At 39.0% G+C, this 18,793-nt stretch overlaps 8 protein-coding genes across 8 annotated transcripts; 2 read left to right on the forward strand and 6 right to left on the reverse strand.

Annotated features, from left to right (window-relative positions):
* Nucleotides 1–29: 29 nt before the first annotated feature.
* MRX6 (Mrx6p) lies at nucleotides 30–1,412 on the reverse strand (the record flags this gene model as incomplete). The annotated part of the gene is made up of 1 exon (XM_002495707.1): nucleotides 30–1,412. One exon carries the CDS (start codon nucleotides 1,410–1,412, stop codon nucleotides 30–32), a length of 1,383 nt encoding a protein of 460 aa, XP_002495752.1.
* A 451-nt stretch (nucleotides 1,413–1,863) lies between these two features.
* MON2 (Mon2p) lies at nucleotides 1,864–6,729 on the forward strand (the record flags this gene model as incomplete). Its single annotated transcript, XM_002495708.1, has 1 exon — nucleotides 1,864–6,729. One exon carries the CDS (start codon nucleotides 1,864–1,866, stop codon nucleotides 6,727–6,729), a length of 4,866 nt encoding a protein of 1,621 aa, XP_002495753.1.
* A 264-nt stretch (nucleotides 6,730–6,993) lies between these two features.
* Nucleotides 6,994–9,717, reverse strand: CLA4 (serine/threonine protein kinase CLA4; the record flags this gene model as incomplete). Its single annotated transcript, XM_002495709.1, has 1 exon — nucleotides 6,994–9,717. One exon carries the CDS (start codon nucleotides 9,715–9,717, stop codon nucleotides 6,994–6,996), a length of 2,724 nt encoding a protein of 907 aa, XP_002495754.1.
* A 3,112-nt stretch (nucleotides 9,718–12,829) lies between these two features.
* Nucleotides 12,830–13,339, forward strand: PTH4 (Pth4p; the record flags this gene model as incomplete). The annotated part of the gene is made up of 1 exon (XM_002495710.1): nucleotides 12,830–13,339. The coding sequence occupies one exon, from the start codon at nucleotides 12,830–12,832 to the stop codon at nucleotides 13,337–13,339; it is 510 nt and encodes a 169-aa protein (XP_002495755.1).
* An 81-nt stretch (nucleotides 13,340–13,420) lies between these two features.
* On the reverse strand, nucleotides 13,421–15,016 carry PAP2 (non-canonical poly(A) polymerase PAP2; the record flags this gene model as incomplete). Its single annotated transcript, XM_002495711.1, has 1 exon — nucleotides 13,421–15,016. One exon carries the CDS (start codon nucleotides 15,014–15,016, stop codon nucleotides 13,421–13,423), a length of 1,596 nt encoding a protein of 531 aa, XP_002495756.1.
* Nucleotides 15,017–15,160: 144 nt separating this feature from the next.
* ADK1 (adenylate kinase ADK1) lies at nucleotides 15,161–15,832 on the reverse strand (the record flags this gene model as incomplete). The annotated part of the gene is made up of 1 exon (XM_002495712.1): nucleotides 15,161–15,832. The coding sequence occupies one exon, from the start codon at nucleotides 15,830–15,832 to the stop codon at nucleotides 15,161–15,163; it is 672 nt and encodes a 223-aa protein (XP_002495757.1).
* A 114-nt stretch (nucleotides 15,833–15,946) lies between these two features.
* Nucleotides 15,947–16,909, reverse strand: MSN1 (Msn1p; the record flags this gene model as incomplete). Its single annotated transcript, XM_002495713.1, has 1 exon — nucleotides 15,947–16,909. The coding sequence occupies one exon, from the start codon at nucleotides 16,907–16,909 to the stop codon at nucleotides 15,947–15,949; it is 963 nt and encodes a 320-aa protein (XP_002495758.1).
* A 648-nt stretch (nucleotides 16,910–17,557) lies between these two features.
* On the reverse strand, nucleotides 17,558–18,619 carry TOS6 (Tos6p; the record flags this gene model as incomplete). Its single annotated transcript, XM_002495714.1, has 1 exon — nucleotides 17,558–18,619. The coding sequence occupies one exon, from the start codon at nucleotides 18,617–18,619 to the stop codon at nucleotides 17,558–17,560; it is 1,062 nt and encodes a 353-aa protein (XP_002495759.1).
* Nucleotides 18,620–18,793: the final 174 nt, after the last annotated feature.

Below are 18,793 nucleotides of genomic sequence, written 5' to 3' on the forward strand. Positions count from 1 at the left end.
ATACATAGGAAGTACTTTTGAGCTTCATTTTATCCAATATAATCCCATTCCGAAAAGGCCTCATCAAAGCTTTCACAGTTTAGATATACTGGATACCTTATGTATTTAACACCACTCCTTGTCACGTTAAAAGCACCATTTATATTGAAGCAATAGTCTAAATCTGCATTTCTTCCTTTGAAAACATTCTGTCTTTTACGACGTTTTAACCAATGTATTCTTTTGAAACTCTGGATTGGACTATTACTTATCACACAATCTACTGAAGAGCGCGTAAAAGATACTGAGGGTAAATATTCAGATAAGTCACGTACCGTATGCCTTATTCTCGCATTAATTCTTAGTTGAAACCTTTTCATCTGTTCTTCATTTTCATACGCAGAAAGTGTCATTGATAATACCGGATGTACATGATCTAAGATTCTTTTCTTTAACTCGCGGCGCAGTACCTGTTTGGCGGCAATAGATTTATCCACATAGATGAAAAGTGGCAACGGAGTCTCTCTGAAATCCATATTAACCGTTAAATTAGTCAATTTGTACAGTTCTTTAACCAATAATCGATTCAATTTATCTATATCTTGCTTCATAACTCTTTGATCACTTCTTAAAAATTTATGTTTATTGGCAAATTGGACTTTCTCCTCATGGTATTTTTGTCTAGTCATCGCTACATCATCAGTTCCTTCATTCTTATCACTGCTACTCTTCCACATGTGACGGTGCGGCCTTCTTCCATTCGGTTGAACATTAAAAATGTTTATCAGCTCTGGTTCATCATTAACTTTAGAATTATGCACTTTCATCTTAACCATATTAGGTTGCTTAACGTTTTTGTCACTTTTTTTCTCCAATCTTACCATTTTAAATGGTTTCAATTTAGATACCACGTTATTAGGGACATGCTTAAAAGGATCATCATTGTATACCATTCCACTAATTGAAGCATCCCAAGGTATAATAGGTTTCCTATTTTTCCCTTTACTGTTACTCATCTGTCCTGATGGTATACCCCTTCTCAAATCCTCGATAACCTCTTGAACATTCACTTCGCCAACGACTTCAGACTCTTCTACTACTTTCAAGTTCGCAAATGACGTAAAGAAATTATCCAATGGCGTCGAACCGTTCTTGTCATTAATAGGTGAGTTTCCCAGAAATAATGGTCTATAACCTGCAAAAAGACCCTCCGTTTGAATCTCTGGTGCTGAGATGTAATCCGTTGGAGGCACTCTCGGCACTACTAGATGGGCCTTATTATTGTCGGTTTCATCCTTGGAATTTTTTTCATCCTTCGTTTGATCAGCACTGTTGCCATCTCCATTGTCCTTGGAGTTAATAGAGTAAAACCTTCGAAAGCCCATAAATCGTGAACGCAATGGGCTTAATGCTCTTAAGTTGGCTCGCGACATCTTAATGAATTCGATTATAGACCAATACCAAGCCACAAAAGACCTTTTATCCTCTAATCTTAACCTAGATCAAAGATATATTTTGTTTAAACTACTAATCTGCCTTGGTATAGAAAGTCATTCGGTAGGTCAATGGAAAACTGATATTGTACTGATAAGGACGGTTAGAAAACAGAACAAAAGAGCGTAAAACTAGACCGTAAGAATCCAATTAATGGATAAACTGACTTAATGCAGATGCAGATCGACCCAATATGGTCTATCAATCGATGATCTTGGTGCTTACTATTGACTTATATAGTTAAACGATCTCAGATCATCTTCTACGAAGTACAAGTCCTTTAAAGAGGCACATAATACATGGTTAAAGGAAGACTAAGGTTCAACTAATTATAAAAAGTAGTAATAAAGTATAGAAAGCTTTACTCAAGGACCTAATTTTGTGCCGTTGATGGCTGCATTAGGAGGTGAATTTGGTAGCTTTTGGAAGCTGCTCAATTCCGAGTTGCATTCACTTTCATCAGAGTCGAAGAAAAGGAATACTGCTATTAGGAATGCTAGCGATAAATCAATTGAAATTTTGAAAGTAGTTCACAGTTATGAGGAATTATCAAGACATCCAGATTTTATAGTACCGCTAGTGATGTCATGTGCATCCAAGAATGCCAAATTGACTACTATATCAATGCAATGTTTCCAAAAATTGGCCACAGTGCCATGTATACCGGTCGATAAACTCTCAGACGTACTTGATGCGTTTATAGAGGCCAACCAGCTGGCAATGGATATAAAACTAAAGGTTTTACAGGTTCTACCAATTTTTTTCCAAGTTTATGGTAAATACATCTACGGGGAACTCTGCGTGAAACTCTTAAAGTGCTGTTCAGATCTTTTACAACTGCCAAATAAATCTTCCATGGTTGTGGGTACTGCAAGTGCTACGCTACAACAATTGATAGATGAAATTTTTGAGAGACTGTCATTGGAAAAGAAAAACCCTGATAATAAGATTAATGAAGATAACAATTATGAAGTATTAGTGGGTAATAACGAGCACATTAAAGTTAACATATACCGTTTAGATGCTAACAGATTGTTTTCGGATCTATGTTCTTCATTTGTCCCCAATGAACAAGCCCCTAAAGATATTTTATTAGATGTTAAAAACTTGCCCATCAATTATGGATTGGAAATTTTGGAATCGGTTTTAACCAATAGTAAATGTGTCTTCCTAGAATATCGAGATTTACAGTTTCTTTTAAGAATTAAAGCTGTTCCGCTTTTACTTAGATGCATATCTTCTAGCAAAAACTTTAGTACCGTGGTAAGGAGTTATCGTTGCATAAGACTGCTCATAAAGGAAGAGTACTTACAAATACTGGAATTAGAATTAGAAGTGATTTTATCGCTATTAATTCGCAATATCTCACATGATTCGGATACACCTTTATGGAAGAAAGCCCTCTCTTATGAGACTTTTATGGACATTTCTAAAGATTTTAATTTAGTACGTGGCATCTATATGACTTATGACCATTTCCCAGATAAAAAGCACATAATATCCAATTTACTACATGATTCTCTGCAATTATTGTCTACAGAGGAGTTTGCTCAACAACTATGCGAATCAAATGTTGTTGAGAAGATGGATCTCTCGCTAATATCCACAGAGACCTCAGCGGTAAAGACACAGTACGTACAACTATTGGATAAATCTACTCCGCCCCCGGTGAATGTAACCTATTTGATATGGCTCATATTATCGACTACTAATGATTTGTCTGATGGTCTTAGCGCTTCTGTCCTACATTGTTCTCAAACAGAATCTGAAGAGGAGAAAGTAATCATGTCCAATGTCCTGAAAGGTGTCTTTCCTGGTCTCTTCGAAATCCATAAAAAGTTTCTTTTCTCTACATCGCTGGACAATGCTTTGTTTCACTATTTGATCAGAGCATTTCAGAAACTGGCCCACGCTACAGGTATCCTAGACCAAACGGAACAACTGAACCAATGTTTGCAACTGTTCTCCATGTCGATTGTGAAAAATGTTGATATAGCCAAAGAAAAATTAAAAGTAGATTCCCAACAAAACTCTACAGTTCTCAACACTCTGAGTGAGACCCTCATAGGTTCTTCGGCTTTCGATAAGTCTGCAACTTTACCTACAGAAAAAAAAGGCCTCCCACCGAGATCTTTAAACCAAAGACACGTTTCCTTATTTCGGGCGTTGATCTCGCTCTCTATCTCTTTGGGACCATCTTTAGAATTTTACAGCTGGAAGTATATTCTCTGCACCTGGCAATGGGTAGCCTATTATATCTATGGTCCATCTGCCGATTTTATGGAAAATTTCTACGTACAGGACGTTCCTCCACCACCTGCCATGACAAAAGGCGAAGTGGTTTCCATCGAAAGCAGCATTGGGAAATTATTGGAAAGCACATCTTCTTATCCTAACCCTGCATTTAAAACGCTTCTAGATGCCTTAATATTCGAGTCTAAACAAACCTTGGAATTGGCCGCCGAAGTGGATGAAAAGGAGAAGAAGAAAGATATGAATCCAGCAAATCAAGTAGACATTCCAGCCTGCATTTACAACAGAATTTTTTTTGTTGCTCAAATTGGCGAATTAGCTATTTACAACAGTGCTAGGTTTTTACAAGATCAACAGGAAAGAGAATGTTGGACGACAATCATGAACTATTTGATCTCAATAATTGCAGATCGAAAATTGAAAAGCGTATCATTTCGTCTATACGCTAATAAAATTTTAACAGATATCATCAGGAAAACTTCAATTGAGCTAGGGAGCGCTGAAGATCAAGAAATAAGAAACAGGAATTTCGGTGTTCTAGAGACATTGGTGATGGATTCGTTGCTTGGTGTCATCGAGGCATTCAGGAAATTAGAAGTCGGTAAAGATGAAATTTACCATGGAGTTGCCAATGCGGAATCTGAGATTTTGTTTGAACTTTTGACCACTTTAAAAGATCTTTTGAATGAATTTGGAGATATGTTGGGTCATAGTTGGTCAACAGTTTTTAGCATCATAAATTCTCCTTTTGAGTGGGGTCAGATAGATGCCAACCCTGTCTTTGTCACTCACCAGGACAACTCTTCGCTAGTGCATGGGATCATTCATAAGCGTGGAGAGATGATTCAAGTTTCTTATGAAGTCTTCAAATTAATTTCAGACGATTTTTTACAAGCTTTACCACTTGATGTCATTAAGGGAGTTATAGACACCTTAATGAACTTCGTGACACAAGACATGAATCTAAACATCTCTTTCTCTTCAATAAGTCAGTTTTGGTTAGTAGGAGATTACCTTCGGGTTCGTAAGAGATCTGAAAAAGATGAAGGTATGGAGTCTGAATTCGTTTCAGAGATCCAAAGAGGCGAGCTTACCCAAACAATAACTTCAAAGGACGCGCCCTATTATAAGACGTACAATGGGCTCTGGTTATATCTTCTGCAGAAGCTAGTTGAATGCTCAAAAGACAAGCGCATTGAGGTCGAAAATGGAGCAATGCAAACTTTTTACCGGATTGTCGATTCTCACTCCTCTTATTTCCCTAACTGGAACTTGATATTCTTAGTTGTTATCAAACCTTTGCTCACAGATCATTGTTATAATGAGGAACTTTCGAAAGGGTCTGATTTCTGGGGCCATACGCTGCAAGGTTTGGTCAAATTATACTGCTCTCATTTTTCCAACTTCGTGGAAAACACGTATGCAACAGAAGAATGGTTAACATTTCTTGCAGCACTTCAGTATTTTTCATCTTCAACTTCAACAGAAGTAGCCTTTGTGGCCATTGAAAACTATCGAAGCCTTTTGGCCTTTGCTACAAAATTAGAGGTATTTCCATCTGAAGTCTTGGATAAGTGTATCGAGATATGGTCTGGTTACCGCATTGTATATGGAGATATCACTGATTCAAGTGGCAGTTATTCGAGGAAAAGTGGGTACGACTGCATCGAAGAACTCATCAACGCCTTCCCCTGCCTTTATCAAATCATCGTCAAATACAACGGTATTAGTGTTGAGTTTGTGGAAAAGAGTTTGAGTTTATTTTATTCAGCGGTACGTTATCCACTGCTTCCTGAACACATAAGAGATAGTAATAAACCTTCTTCACTGCAAGCTGCTGTTCTTAGCGGTCTTAAGACATTTGAACTTACGCAAAAGAGCGAAATCGAAGTTTTGGTGCTTCTTCAATTGAGCGTAATGGTGACACTTCCTTTTGAAACACATGAAAAGATTGAGAGAAAGCTTTTACCAAAGCTTTCTAGATCTCAAAAATCTCGGATTCCTTCGTTTGAAGCTGTTTGCTACAAATCTTTTGAAGAGTTGAACAGAAGACTTGAATCACGTCATGATTTGGATTTTGCATCTACATCTACGAAAAAACTGATGGTGAAAGTGATGAGAAATCTGGGAGAGGTAGCAGGTAGGAAATCGTTGATTGATGTGAGCGCGAATAAAGATATGCCAATATGGATCTTATCATCCCAATGCTTCAGAGTTTTGTTTACCCGTTTATTCAAGTCTTTTACGGAACCCGCAGTACCAGAGAAAGTGAAAGGTGACTTTTTTGGTGTGTTCGTTAGTGTAGCGATTTCATCCTTGAAGAAAGTTGATGAGAGTACAGATAGCAAGACAGAGGTGGCAGATTTACGAGAATATACCAATTTCCGTGATATTATGTTTCGTGAAGATATTATCAAGTTTGTAGAGGATTCCAAAATTGATCTTTTCCTTTCAGCTATTTGGCGTTGTTCCTTTTTATATGAAACAGACGAGGTGGAAGAGGAAATTCTCAAACGTTGTAATTCAATCCTTGAGGTTGCCCAAAAGTTATCTACTTTCGAATTTGGCGATATTGCAGGTTGTATCGTTGAAAGGCCAGTTTTGAGGAAACATAATTGTTCAATAGCTTGTCTAGAGGATCTATTACGTTTCATAATAACTCCAGGTGAAAAATTCGCAAGGCTAAGAAAATTGTCTGCACCATATTTGGTGTCCCGTGTGGCATTTGTATTAAGGCGTTATGTCTCCAACGAATCGTTAGTAAGGCGTGCACCAATTCCCAAAGTTAGAAAAATTGAATTGGAAATTTTATTGCCTGGGTTACACAGAGCAATTGACCTATTCTTAACACAAAATGATCTGGAAGAGAAAAGTGTTATTGACGCTCTTAAATTATTGCATCCTCTTATTTTGAGGGCTATTCCTCTATCTCACAAATTAAATGTGCTACAAAATGAAGTAATGGAATTATCACTAAGTTTTACGAAATTAGAAGCAAAATAATTGAAATTTGTTTTTATAGGCGGTTAAATTTCCACTGAGAAAAAAAAAATCTAGAACCACTTCATATAAGCCATATAACATATAGATAGGTTAGTCATTGAACAAAAACAAATATTTTCTGATGTATGCTCTTGCTTAAAAATATGCCGCTTAGAAATTCGTGAAAACTAAAAACTCCACATGAAAAGATGCCCAAAGTGCCAAATGCCAATGGGAAATATATATATCTATATATATTGAAAGACAAAGATCAATCGAGATAAACTACCTCTTCCATGCCAGCAATTTAACCAAATCCTCAGGTGTGCAAGCCATGCTAAAGAATGAATGATGCAAAAGCTCTTCTGTGGACGCCCTATATTTGACATCAACACAAAGACAAACACTTAAAAATCTTTTGATCTCTAGGGATAGTCTTTCAGGAGATCTTAATTTTGGCGTACCATTGGTAGCGATCAAATAGAGAGCTTTCAATGGATCTTCGTTTAAATATGGTGGTTCGCCTTCTAACATTTCGATTGTCATGATACCCATAGACCAGACATCGACTTTTTCATCGTATTCCCTCTGCTTGACGACTTCAGGTGCCATCCAATAAGGTGTTCCTACCATAGTAGCTCTTTTACTCTTTTTATCCGTTAATTTAGCACAGAAACCAAAATCAGTGATCTTTACACGCGCTCTTGTATCCAATAGAACGTTATCTGACTTAATGTCTCTGTGAATGATATTTCTATCGTGCAAAAATTTCAAACCTTGACAAGTCTCTCTGACGATATAAGCGATCTGAGGTTCCGTCAAAGGCGAATGGTTGGATTCCATGGCAGCGCTGTTTTCAATAATATCCGTTAGAGATCCACCTTCCATATATTCCATAATGACCCACAAATCATCGTCAGTCTTTAAATAAGCTTCCAAAAAGTTCACAATATTCTTATGGCGGGAGTCCTTCATGACTATAATTTCATTAACAATCAATTCTTTACGAGGTTGTTTGGAAAGAATCATCTGCTTAATAGCCACTTTGTCACCTATTTGAGGAGGATCTAAATTGGTAACATCTTCAGGAGGATGAGGTAATAATTGTGCACGTTTAGCCAAGTATACGGATCCACTTGCACCTTGACCTGCCTTTTCTACCATATCGAAAAATGAAGAAGGATCGGTATCAAGGGTAACACTCCTCAATTTCGACATTATTTCAGCATTGGACATGGTAGGCTTATTCTGTTTTCTAGGTTTCGTAACACCAACATCCTTATTTGTAGCATCAACCTGAGGTTTCTTTGGAGCTTGTCTTTGAGGTTGAGGAACATTCGGAAGTGGTTGCTGCTGCTGCTGTTGTTTACCTGGTGAAGGTTTGGCACCCATAGGGCCCGATGATTGCTGAGCGACCGGGTCATTGGTATTAACCTTGACATTTACCTGAGGTGCAGAATGATTGTTGGTAGCGGTGGCAGCAGCTGCTGCTGCGGCAGCTACAGGTGGACGGGGAGCAGCACGCTGTGGACGTAGCCTTGGCGGCATGTTAACGTTTTTGTCAACATGGCCACCTTGGGGTGAAGCTCTAGGTAAATTGGGTTGGCCATTAACCGTGGATCCACCACCGTTCATTTGTTTGGCATATGGATTCATCATATTATGATGTGGTCTATAGCCATTCATTTCAGGTGGAGAAGCATGCTGTTGATGAGGGATAAATTGATGTTTAGGGTAAAACTGCTGTTGTGGTGGTGGTGGTGGTGGTGGTGGTAGATTTCTTGGCATACCACGAGGGAAACCTCCGTTTGTGGGTGAAGGCATGGGCCTCATTGGTTGCATCTTCATTTGGTGCTGTGGATGATTCATAGTTTGTATTGGAGTAACTTTAACGGGAGTGACATTAGGTTTTATAGATTGATTACCGGGCCCCATAGTCACATTAGCTCCTTTACTATTAGGAGGAGTAGGAGGCTGTCGCTGAGGTATGAGGCCAGTCGAACTAGAAGATTGATGTGCCTGCTGTTGTAATTGTTGATGTTTCCCATTAATACTGTTTGATTTCAATGAGTCTGAACTACCACTACTACCAGGACTATGAGAACTATTGCTCGAGGGGCCACTGGGTATCTTATTATTCTTATTATTCTTATTATTATTGCTATTACTATTAATACTGTTGTTGGTGTTCAAAGAAGTTTGAGAGGCATTCTGATGAGATGCCAGATTTGTACTACTCTCATTTTTATCTGAGATTCCATTATACTCCTGGTAAAATTGTAGAACTTGGATCACCGCTGCCGAATCATTATTCCAGTCTTCACCTGTAATTCTGGAATGTTTTAACAGTTTTTCCCAATTGGAAGGCATTCCTACAAAACTACCAGTTTCTGGATCAAAACCAACGTGAACTTTATGCGTAAAGTTTGTAGGTGAGGAAACACCACTCAATAGGGGGCATTTGGCAAAGATTGCATCTAACCAACTGTGAAGTTCTTGCTCAGTCTTTGTAGCGATATATATTGATTTTTTGGAGCCTGGATCCAGTCCACCTCCTGATCCTCCAGAACCAGCGGATGAAATAGAATTGGAAGACATTCTATCGGTAGAACGAACTATCTCAAAACAGTTTTGTTTCAAAAGGGTACGTGACACGCTAACAATACCTGTCAATGGTATTTGAAGAACTGGATCTTCATTAACTTTATCATTTTTGTAAAGTGCCAAATATGAATCATTCAAAACTAAAAATCTCTTCTGCCATAAGAACGACAATAACCCATCATCCTTATATGATATCCAGCCTGTTCTCTTTTTGAAATTCATCGTAGTTTGAGAAATCGATTTGTTATTGCTACCGTCACGATTCAAGTCTAACTGGTTTAAAAACTTGGTAATAGGTTTTGTTTGGTTGAATCCACCACCTCCTGAACCTGGTGGTCGCGGAGCAGGTCCTATATTCTGAAAATCGTTGTCTGAAATTTTATTTGCAGCTGCTGATAGCGACATGACCTTCTTATTTTGTATTCCTTACACCAACCGTTTTATTCTATATTCCTTCCCGAACGCTTTCGTGAAGTTCCTTGTTGCTGATGGTAAAAGTAACAATAACAATACGTGATTGTAGTGATTCTGTTATCGTTCTTGTACTTGGTACTAAAGTAACTTCAATTCTACTTGCAAAATGCTTAATTTTCAATGATGATTTTCTTCTATTACAACGAGTACTACTGCTTCTCAAACGAAGATGAAGCGTAGTTTGTTTTACTTTAGTTACTGAAAGGTTTAGTTGATATGTGTAACGATAAGTTCAATTAGTATCAACACACGACACACGACACACAATCTAGTTTCTCGACAGCAACCCTCTCGTCAGAGTAAGGAAAAAAAAAAAGAAAATGAAGAGAATTCAAATGTGCGTAAACCGTATGGCTTTCACAACACTTTTTTTTTTTTTTTTTTTCTTTTCATTCTTCTCACTTTCGTTTCACAATTGTTATAGAGCATTGTTTTCCCCAAGAAGAAGCTTTAAGATCGCCACGGGAAAATGAATTTGCCTTTTTCAGACTCCTAAAACGCGAAAAAGAGAAGAATTAAACGGGGGGTAAAAACACAACAGAAAAAACACATCTTAGGAATTTTCAGGGCCTGGGGGTGCATAGAAATTAGAACTTAGTTTCAAGTCCAAAGCCCTAATGGGCGCTCTAGGAATAATACTTTAGAACTTATCCATGAGGGAGTATGTGCTCTGAATCCTACTTCACGCTTAGTATACCGACTTTAGCCCTGAGGCAAACCCAACGCACGGAGGTCTGTCGTTGATGGAGAAGAACACATTGAAGAGTCAAGTGAATTACTCTTGTTCACGTTAGTATTCGTATTAGGAGCAGGGAACAGGAGGTTATTATAGGAATTCTTGGTGTTAAACAGATTTGTTCGTACGCGCTAAGAATACTGTTCTTGGCACTCGGAAGACATCTCTATCATTTGAAATTGAAGGCTCTCTCAAATCACTTACCCTGGTAATTTAACATTAACTGGTCAAAAAAGCCTAGTGTCAATCTCATCAATTCGATATTTCAGCGATAAAACGTCTCTTGAGCGTTCCCTAATATCTCAGACTTTTCATTCACTATTTAACCTTGTTTAAAAGTGATAAGCAGAAGTTCAAGTATATTTTTGCCACTCTGCTCCCTTAAAAAAATCTGCCGCCGAGTCATGGCGCCTGTTGCCGCCGAGCGCTAATCTTCAACCCGACGGCTAATACAAAGAGCTAAAGGTGGAGCTCCTTAGGATGTCGGAAACTCTACCATTATCAATGATAAACCCTAAAGAAGCCCTGGTAAACAGATTTTGTTATCAACTAGCTTAAGTCACGTGCAATGATACACATATTACCCATGATGACGACTCTAAAGGTGTGGTAAAATCATAAGAACTCGAATCTAACTGCTGGCGGTTATGGGGATTTTTTTGCTGTTATTGCCTGGTTTTTATTGTTTATTTTCTTCTATTATTTACCTTGGCGTCAGTGTGTCACCAGTCAGTTAGACCCGAATTAGTAAAATTATCAGATAACCCAATTAATTTATTCAAAGGAATAAAATCTTCTGTTGAGGGATATGGGATATAGTAGTAATTCATTGAAAGAGTGGAATATAGTAAAAATAAAAAAATAAAAAAAAATTGTTTTCGTGGGATCAACTACTAATTATTGTTTGTCTTTTGTTCCTCAATCTATGGTTCATATGTGATCGAGGAAATGCAATTATCCAATTCATTCCGTATCTTCAGACTTGCTTCTTCAAATAAGCGGCTCTTCTACACCACGTACATCCTCATCTTCCCTATATACTGGAAATATTTCAGGCTCTACTGCTCTTGCAAGGGCTAACGCTTTATTAGCTGATCGTGAATCCCCCAGTGAAAAAAAAAAAGGCTGACTTTATGCTCGAAGAAATTTGCTATGGTATTACGCTTAAATGCTTCGAACTATTTGACATTCCAGTGGAAACTCCGGGCACTGCTAAACCCTTTGGAAATTTCAAAATGTTAACAACACAACTCGATCAATAACTTTCCAATGAAACAGTTGGACTCAACAGCGGTAATGCATTGAAATCAGATCAATCACGAGGAGTACAACGGCGGGGGAGAATGTTTGTCGAATTAAAGCTGGGAAGGCATGAGACAGTTATCGAAAACATGAGGTTAGAATCGAAAGTTGATGGAATGCGTTTCAAGATAGACGATGAAGCACTTCAAAAGGAAAATTCTGACTTTCTAGAACAAATCAGAAAAGCATAATCGACCAAAGCTCTCTGGAAAAAAAAAAATGTTTGGCTATAAATGAAAAGGATCTCGTTACCACGAACGAAATATTAAACTTCATCAATACAGAACTTATGTCTGAATGAGAACTATGCCAGAAGGTTAGAACAGCAGCGTGATAACTTCAAAGAATCGAAGAGGATCTAAGGACTTGAAAAATCTACATGAATTGGAGATTAAAAAGATAAGTAATAAGTACGGATGAACAATTTCGAACTTGGAAAGATGGGGAAATATGTACGATGAACCTTATCTGTATTTGTCGGAATAAACTCATGAGGATGTTTTGCAAATGAATCATTATGCAGAACAATTGTAACAGTTGCGAATTGTTAAGGATCGGCATCAAATGGAAATCCACGGTTTACAACAGCAAGAGATGTTACGTCCCGAGGATGTAGACATTTAGAGATAACTTAATTAAAATGTAGTCTTTCTGCTCCAACAAATACAATTGCATTTTTAGAATGGGCTAACCAGGTATTTGCTAAAAAAAAAACCCCATGATTAGCAAACCAAATTAATTAACTTGCAGATACAACATAACAAATTAACTTCAATGTTCAATAGCAAAACTATTCAATTGCTTAGAGTTGACAAAAGACTACAACATATAGATACTCCGACATCTGGTGTCTATTCTTCCTCGGAAGTAGGTAACGGTAATAAGATATTTTATCTTCGGTTCGAGGTCGTGATAATGATGACGTCGATCGCGGTTCGGAGTTTTCAATGTTCAGTAAAAGAAAATCTGAAATATAACATAATTTAACAGAATTGAGAAAGTTCCATGATGCAGCATGTTTGGAAAAGGTTGCTCAGTAGTAAAATCGAACCCGCATTACAATCTGCTAGCAAATGGGTTGAACAACTAGACTTACGTAAAGTTCCAGTAAATTTATTTGCCGTTAGGTTTGACAGAGCAAGTGGACCAGGTGGTCAAAATGTTAATAAAGTGAACAGTAAATGCACTTTAATGCTCTACAATTTTTCTAATTGCAGTTGGTTACCGCAGGAGGTTCGTAGCCAGATTTTACAAAAATCTAGATACTATGCACGTAGTAGTGATTCGATCGTTATACAAGCGAGTGAATCAAGATCAAGGGAATCTAACAAAAAATTAGCACTTGAAAAATTTGTCAATCACATTAAAGAAGTATGTTGGTTCCCCAAGCCTACAGAAGATACCACAATTGCTAAGTGGGATCAAATCAAACGTAGTTCACACGAGAAACGATTAAATAATAAGAAGATGCATAGTGATAAGAAGAAATTACGTAAAAGTAAAGATTTCTTTTAGTGTACACTTTTTTTTTATCCTCACCGATAATACAGACTGTTTTTGCTTGTTTTTGTTTTTTTGTTTTTCTTTTCTTTCTCTTTAATTTGACATAGAATTGCCCTTGTTGAGCCAGTAATCTCTCTTAGTCTGGGCATCAACTGTAAAATTTTTCAGAGTAATTGATTCATCGGTTTCTCTGTTCAAAGGGTTATAATCGTCTTCTTCATCTTCATTGGGAACCCCCATGAGTTCGTCAACACTTTTGGTTTGTCGCCTTTTCTTTGGAGGTTGTTCAGGTTCCTGAATTAAGTAAGAATCCTGTTCCTCCTTTAAAGCTTCATTCTCAGATTCGCTGGGGTCTATAAATACTTCATCATTATCATGGACGATTCTTGAACGTTTTTTGTGGTACTTTTCATTTTCTATAATTGCAGAATTAGCCACCAAATCACGGTCATCGTTAAAGTCTCTCAATTTACCTCTGTATTTGATAACATTACCCAAAATACTCTTACCCACACGATCCTTAAAAGTCGCAGCATCCAACTCAAAACATCTATTGGTTAAAAGATCAAATCCACCAGCAAATGCCTTTTTAATATCACGTAGATTAAAGGAACTTCTTGAGATGTTATTTGAAGAATCGCCTGGATCTTGAATGGCTAAAGTGAAACTACCACCACCACTTAGCCTCAAGTCTAACCAATCGCTTTTATGCATATAACATGGTCTTTGGTCTGCTACAACAACAGCCACATCATCATACCCAAAATTTTTACCATATAATTCGAAAAAATCGATCAATAAAACTCCCAAATTGTATCTTGCATCAATTTCACCTGTAACGATACGAGGATGTAAGTTGAGAAACGCATAGACAAGGCAAATAATACTGAATCCACCGAGTCCACCTGTATGAACGTTATTCAACCTACGTGCATGTAAAAATTGTTTGACAATTAGTACCAATTCTCTTAACCCTGGCGTTTGTTGTAACCAGGATCTAATCAATTTGGCTGCTTCCAAACCGTTCGTTCTTTCAAATGAAACATCAACATGGATTTGAGAAGTTGGTTCAACAAATTTTATAATTGGAACACGAGCCTTTGCAATAACCTCCACCTGTGTAGCTAACTTGCGGTTTTTCAAAAAATGTGCCAATTCGTATAGCGATGATCTATTCTCCTTATCACCAGTTTTACTATTGATCACACAGTCGATATCAGATCCCGGTAGATATAAATCTGTAGCATACGATCCGAACACTTGCAGATCTGCTCCTGGCCATAATTTCCTGACAGCATGTCTTAGAGTACGAATTGTTTTATTTCTCAGTTCAATTTCCTGTCTGCTTGGCGAAATGTATGCAACGAAATCACGAATCTCTAGAGTAAGCCAATCTGCAATCTCTCTCTGTTTGGAATGGTCATGGTTCAAAATCCAAGGGTAATCAGTATTAACAGTGGGTAATACTTGTTCACCGGATTCCTCAACAGATTCTGTTTCCTGCTCTTCTTTTCCACCTTCATCCTCGGAACTGCTATCATCGAATGCAATAAAATCATCGTTACCATCTAGACTACCGTTTTTATCTTCAACAGCAGATTCCGGTAAGTTTTCATACTGATTTACGTGATCATTTCTATTGAACACTTGAAAATTCCTCTGAGCTTTACTAAGACTTGACTTCCTCATCAGAACGTAGTCATCTCCAGCACTTTTTGCACTATGAAATGAGATTAAAAGCTTTTCTCTATAGCTAGTTGTTAGATGCTCTTCTCTTCAACAGAACGTACGTACAAGGTGATTAAAAAGTCGACTACATGAAATTTGCATCATTCAAGCGTCGAACCCAAGACACTTTAGGATATCCCCCCAAACTGTGGAAGGACTTTGAGCAGCATCTACACCAGCCCAAATACCGGACTTTTGGTAGTAGTTGACAATTGGCTCGGTTTGAGCATGGTAGGATGACAATCTCTTCTTCAAAGCATCGGCGTTGTCGTCAGATCTTTGAACTAGATCCTCACCGGTGACATCGTCCTTACCTTCAGCCTTTGGTGGGTTGAAAGTCTTGTGGTACGATCTACCAGATGCAGGGTGTACTAAACGACCGGTAATACGTGAAACTAACAATTCATCGTCAACCTTCAATTCAACGGCCTTTTGCAATGGTTTACCCTGTTCCTTCAACATTTGATCCAACAATTCAGCTTGAGGAATGGTACGTGGGAAACCATCAAGAATGAAACCCTTTTTACATTTCTCTGATGACAATTCGCTCTTGATCATGTTGACCATGATGTCGTCTGAAACAAGACCACCTTGATCCATAATCTTCTTAGCTTCTTTACCAAGGGCAGTACCTTGAGCCACTTGTGATCTCAACATATCACCGGTTGCCAAATGAGCAGCATTGAACTTGGCCACTAAATTTGGAGCCTGGGTACCCTTACCGGCACCAGGAGGGCCGATCAAAACCATTCTCAAAACATCGCTACTGTCTGCCATCGTGTAGATATTACAGTTCTATTTGTTTTTCTTTACTATTATGTTTAACTATACTGTAGGTTGTACTTGTAAATTTTTCAACTTTTATTTTTTCATTCGCCTATATATACAATTTCACCGCAATACTTCCGGAATGTTATGATTTTGACAGATCCAACCAATTGGATGTTTAATACCTTTCTCTTTATCGATGTATCTGTATTCTTCTAGTAGATTTATAATGTACTCGAGTGAATATCCTCTTGATAAACCATTTTCAATTGCTTTCCAAAGAACTTTCCTCCTCGCGTATCTCTTGTTAACGGCAGGATCCCGTCTCCAGCCAGTTTGATACAGACTTTCCATCTCCCTGATCGATGGTTGTCCATTTATACCTTCCACATACTCTTTCCAGACTTCTTTAACGCTATGCGGACTCTTTAAGAAATGAAATTTACCCGTGAAAACGTTTGGTCTCTGTCTTTTTAGTTGTGGTTGTTGTTGTTGCTGTTGTTGTTGTTGTTGTTGTTGTTGTTGTTGCGGTTGCGGTTGTATCTGTGAAGTTGGTGGTTGTGATAGTGGTTGTGGTAGTGATAGTGGTTGTGGTTGCGGTTGTGAATGTTGTTGTGTATCTGACATCGATGCCGATGGTTGCAGTGGTACTGATGATGCAGATGATGATGATGATGACGAGATTGCGGGTGCAGCTGCAACAGTAGTAGCATTCACTGCAGTGTGATGAGACGGTAGTGGATATGCATAACTACTTGCTGTTGTTGTCTCTGGAACTGGATGATCACCAGGTCCCGTTGTTGCTGTAGCAGGATCTTGTCCACCCTCGAATAATTCGTAAAATACATCGTTTTTAGGTGCTACTTGTGAAATTCTTTCTTTAAGAGACCCACTCCATTTATGTTGCTCAGAGACCATTGAAAGCATTAAGACGGTCAACTCAGCAATTTTATGTGACTGACTCTCAATTACCTGTTCATACCTATCAAACTTGCGATCAAGTGTGTCACCTAACATTTGAATCATTCTCTCTAACATAGTTACCTGTCGTTCGAGTTCAGCGACCCTGTCTTCGGCTAGGGGCATGGCATCTCCGGGTTCGCTCCAACAGTGTAAGAGGAATGATTGTTACGTTTGAATGATTTCAAGAAATTTCCCCCAAGTATAAAAATACTAATATTTTTCCAATAACATTAAAGCAAGTAAATAGAAACAGCTTCGAACGCACTGTCAATCTTTTTTCAAGATCGATTGCGTCAGTCTTAACGCTTCCAGAAGTTTAACTTTCGAGAATAAATTTCCATGCCGGGGCTAAGGCACGGCAATCCGGTTGCGGTTTGCGAAATATGGAGAGGAGGTAAAGAATGATCACGAATGCAGTAACACGTAATTATTACACGTGTACTTCGTGTGACTCCTGTAAGGCACACGAATGTTGGGTGTGCCCTTGGAAAACTATATAAAGAAGTCCTGTTCTCGGAGTATAGTTTGCCGCATGTCTTGCGAAAACCGGATATGCGCACAGTAGGAGTGATGTAAATAACGAAGCAGTAAAATCTGAGCGAGTTACGCATTATACATCTACATATACAGAAAACCAATGTTGGCCGATTAGTTAGTTAGAAACATCACCTTTCTTTTTTTTTTCTTTTTTTTTCACCTTTTTTTTTTCCAGTTCATTCTTTTAGATTCCCCAGTACTATCAGTAACGCTATTTGTGAAGCTGTTACGCGATTAGAGAAGTCCGACGATCGCAGCTGCAACCAGTGGAGTTAAACGGGATGCCCTACCAAGGGGACCTGGAGCACCTGCAGAGAATTGTGACAGAGCAGCAGTTGTAGAATCTTGTCCTGCTTTAACGCCTGATGGACCGGAGATGGAAACCGCACTTGTAGTTAGGCTGCTACCTGCAGAACCTGTAGTGTTTGTAGTGTGTGTAGTGTGTGTAGTGTTTTGCGCACCGCTAGCAACTGCGCTTGAGAATGTTGAGCTTGCAGCAGCGGAAGATAGTGTAGCCGAGCTGGAGAATGATGATTCAGCTTCCGAAGCGGAGGTTGATGGAGCCGAACTGGAAGAAACCGGGCTAGCTGGAGCCGAGGTAGCACCGGTACTGACCGGTGCGGCGCTAGCGCTTGCGCTTGCGCCGCTTGGTGTGGAACAGGAAACGCTCGTACGGACAGTAGTGTATTGCTCGCTGCCGCCTTGCGTCACAGTGTTATCACCTTCAGTTGCGGTAGCATGGGCAGTTTCGGTTTCAACACCAGCACCCTCACCGCTTGCGGTGTTTGAAGTAGAACAGGAGACACTTGTGGTCTCGGTTGGATGGACAGTAGTGTACTGATCGCTGCTACCCTGAGTCACAGTGCTACCACCCTCGGTAACGGTAGCATGTGCGACATTTGTTTCGGAGCTAGCGCCTTCACCGCTTGCGGTGCTTGAGGTAGAACAGGAAACGCTCGTAGTGTCGGTTGGATGGACAGTGGTGTACTGATCGCTACCGCCTTGCGTCACAGTACTACCACCTTCGGTGGCAGTAGCATGAGCAGTCTCGGCTGGGGTACCAGCAGAGGAAGCATCAGTTGATTTGGCGCCAGTTTCGGTTTGTTCACCGGTACTAGTAGTAGCTCCGGAGCCAGATCCTAGGGTAGTAGTGAACTTCGGCGTCGAAGTGATGTCCTGTGTGGAGACCATTGATGTAGTTGCTTGTGGTGTTGTTGTAGCGTCTTCATAAGTAATGCTGCCAGATTGGGCTAGGGCACAGGATAGAGCGAAAGACAAGGCAATTGGATGAATCATAATGAGTGACTATGTTTTTTGTATTTGGTGTATTGAACTCGTTGAACTCGTTGTTGTTCTTATATTCTTTCGAGATAGAGAAAGAAAGATTGGAATTGCAAATCTTCATTTCATCGACACTTATGCCCACCCTTTATATGAGCGGCTCTGATCCAACTGATCATGTTTATGGTT

The sequence above is a fragment of the Zygosaccharomyces rouxii genome (genome assembly GCF_000026365.1).
Source record: "Zygosaccharomyces rouxii strain CBS732 chromosome C complete sequence".
NCBI lineage: Eukaryota > Fungi > Ascomycota > Saccharomycetes > Saccharomycetales > Saccharomycetaceae > Zygosaccharomyces > Zygosaccharomyces rouxii.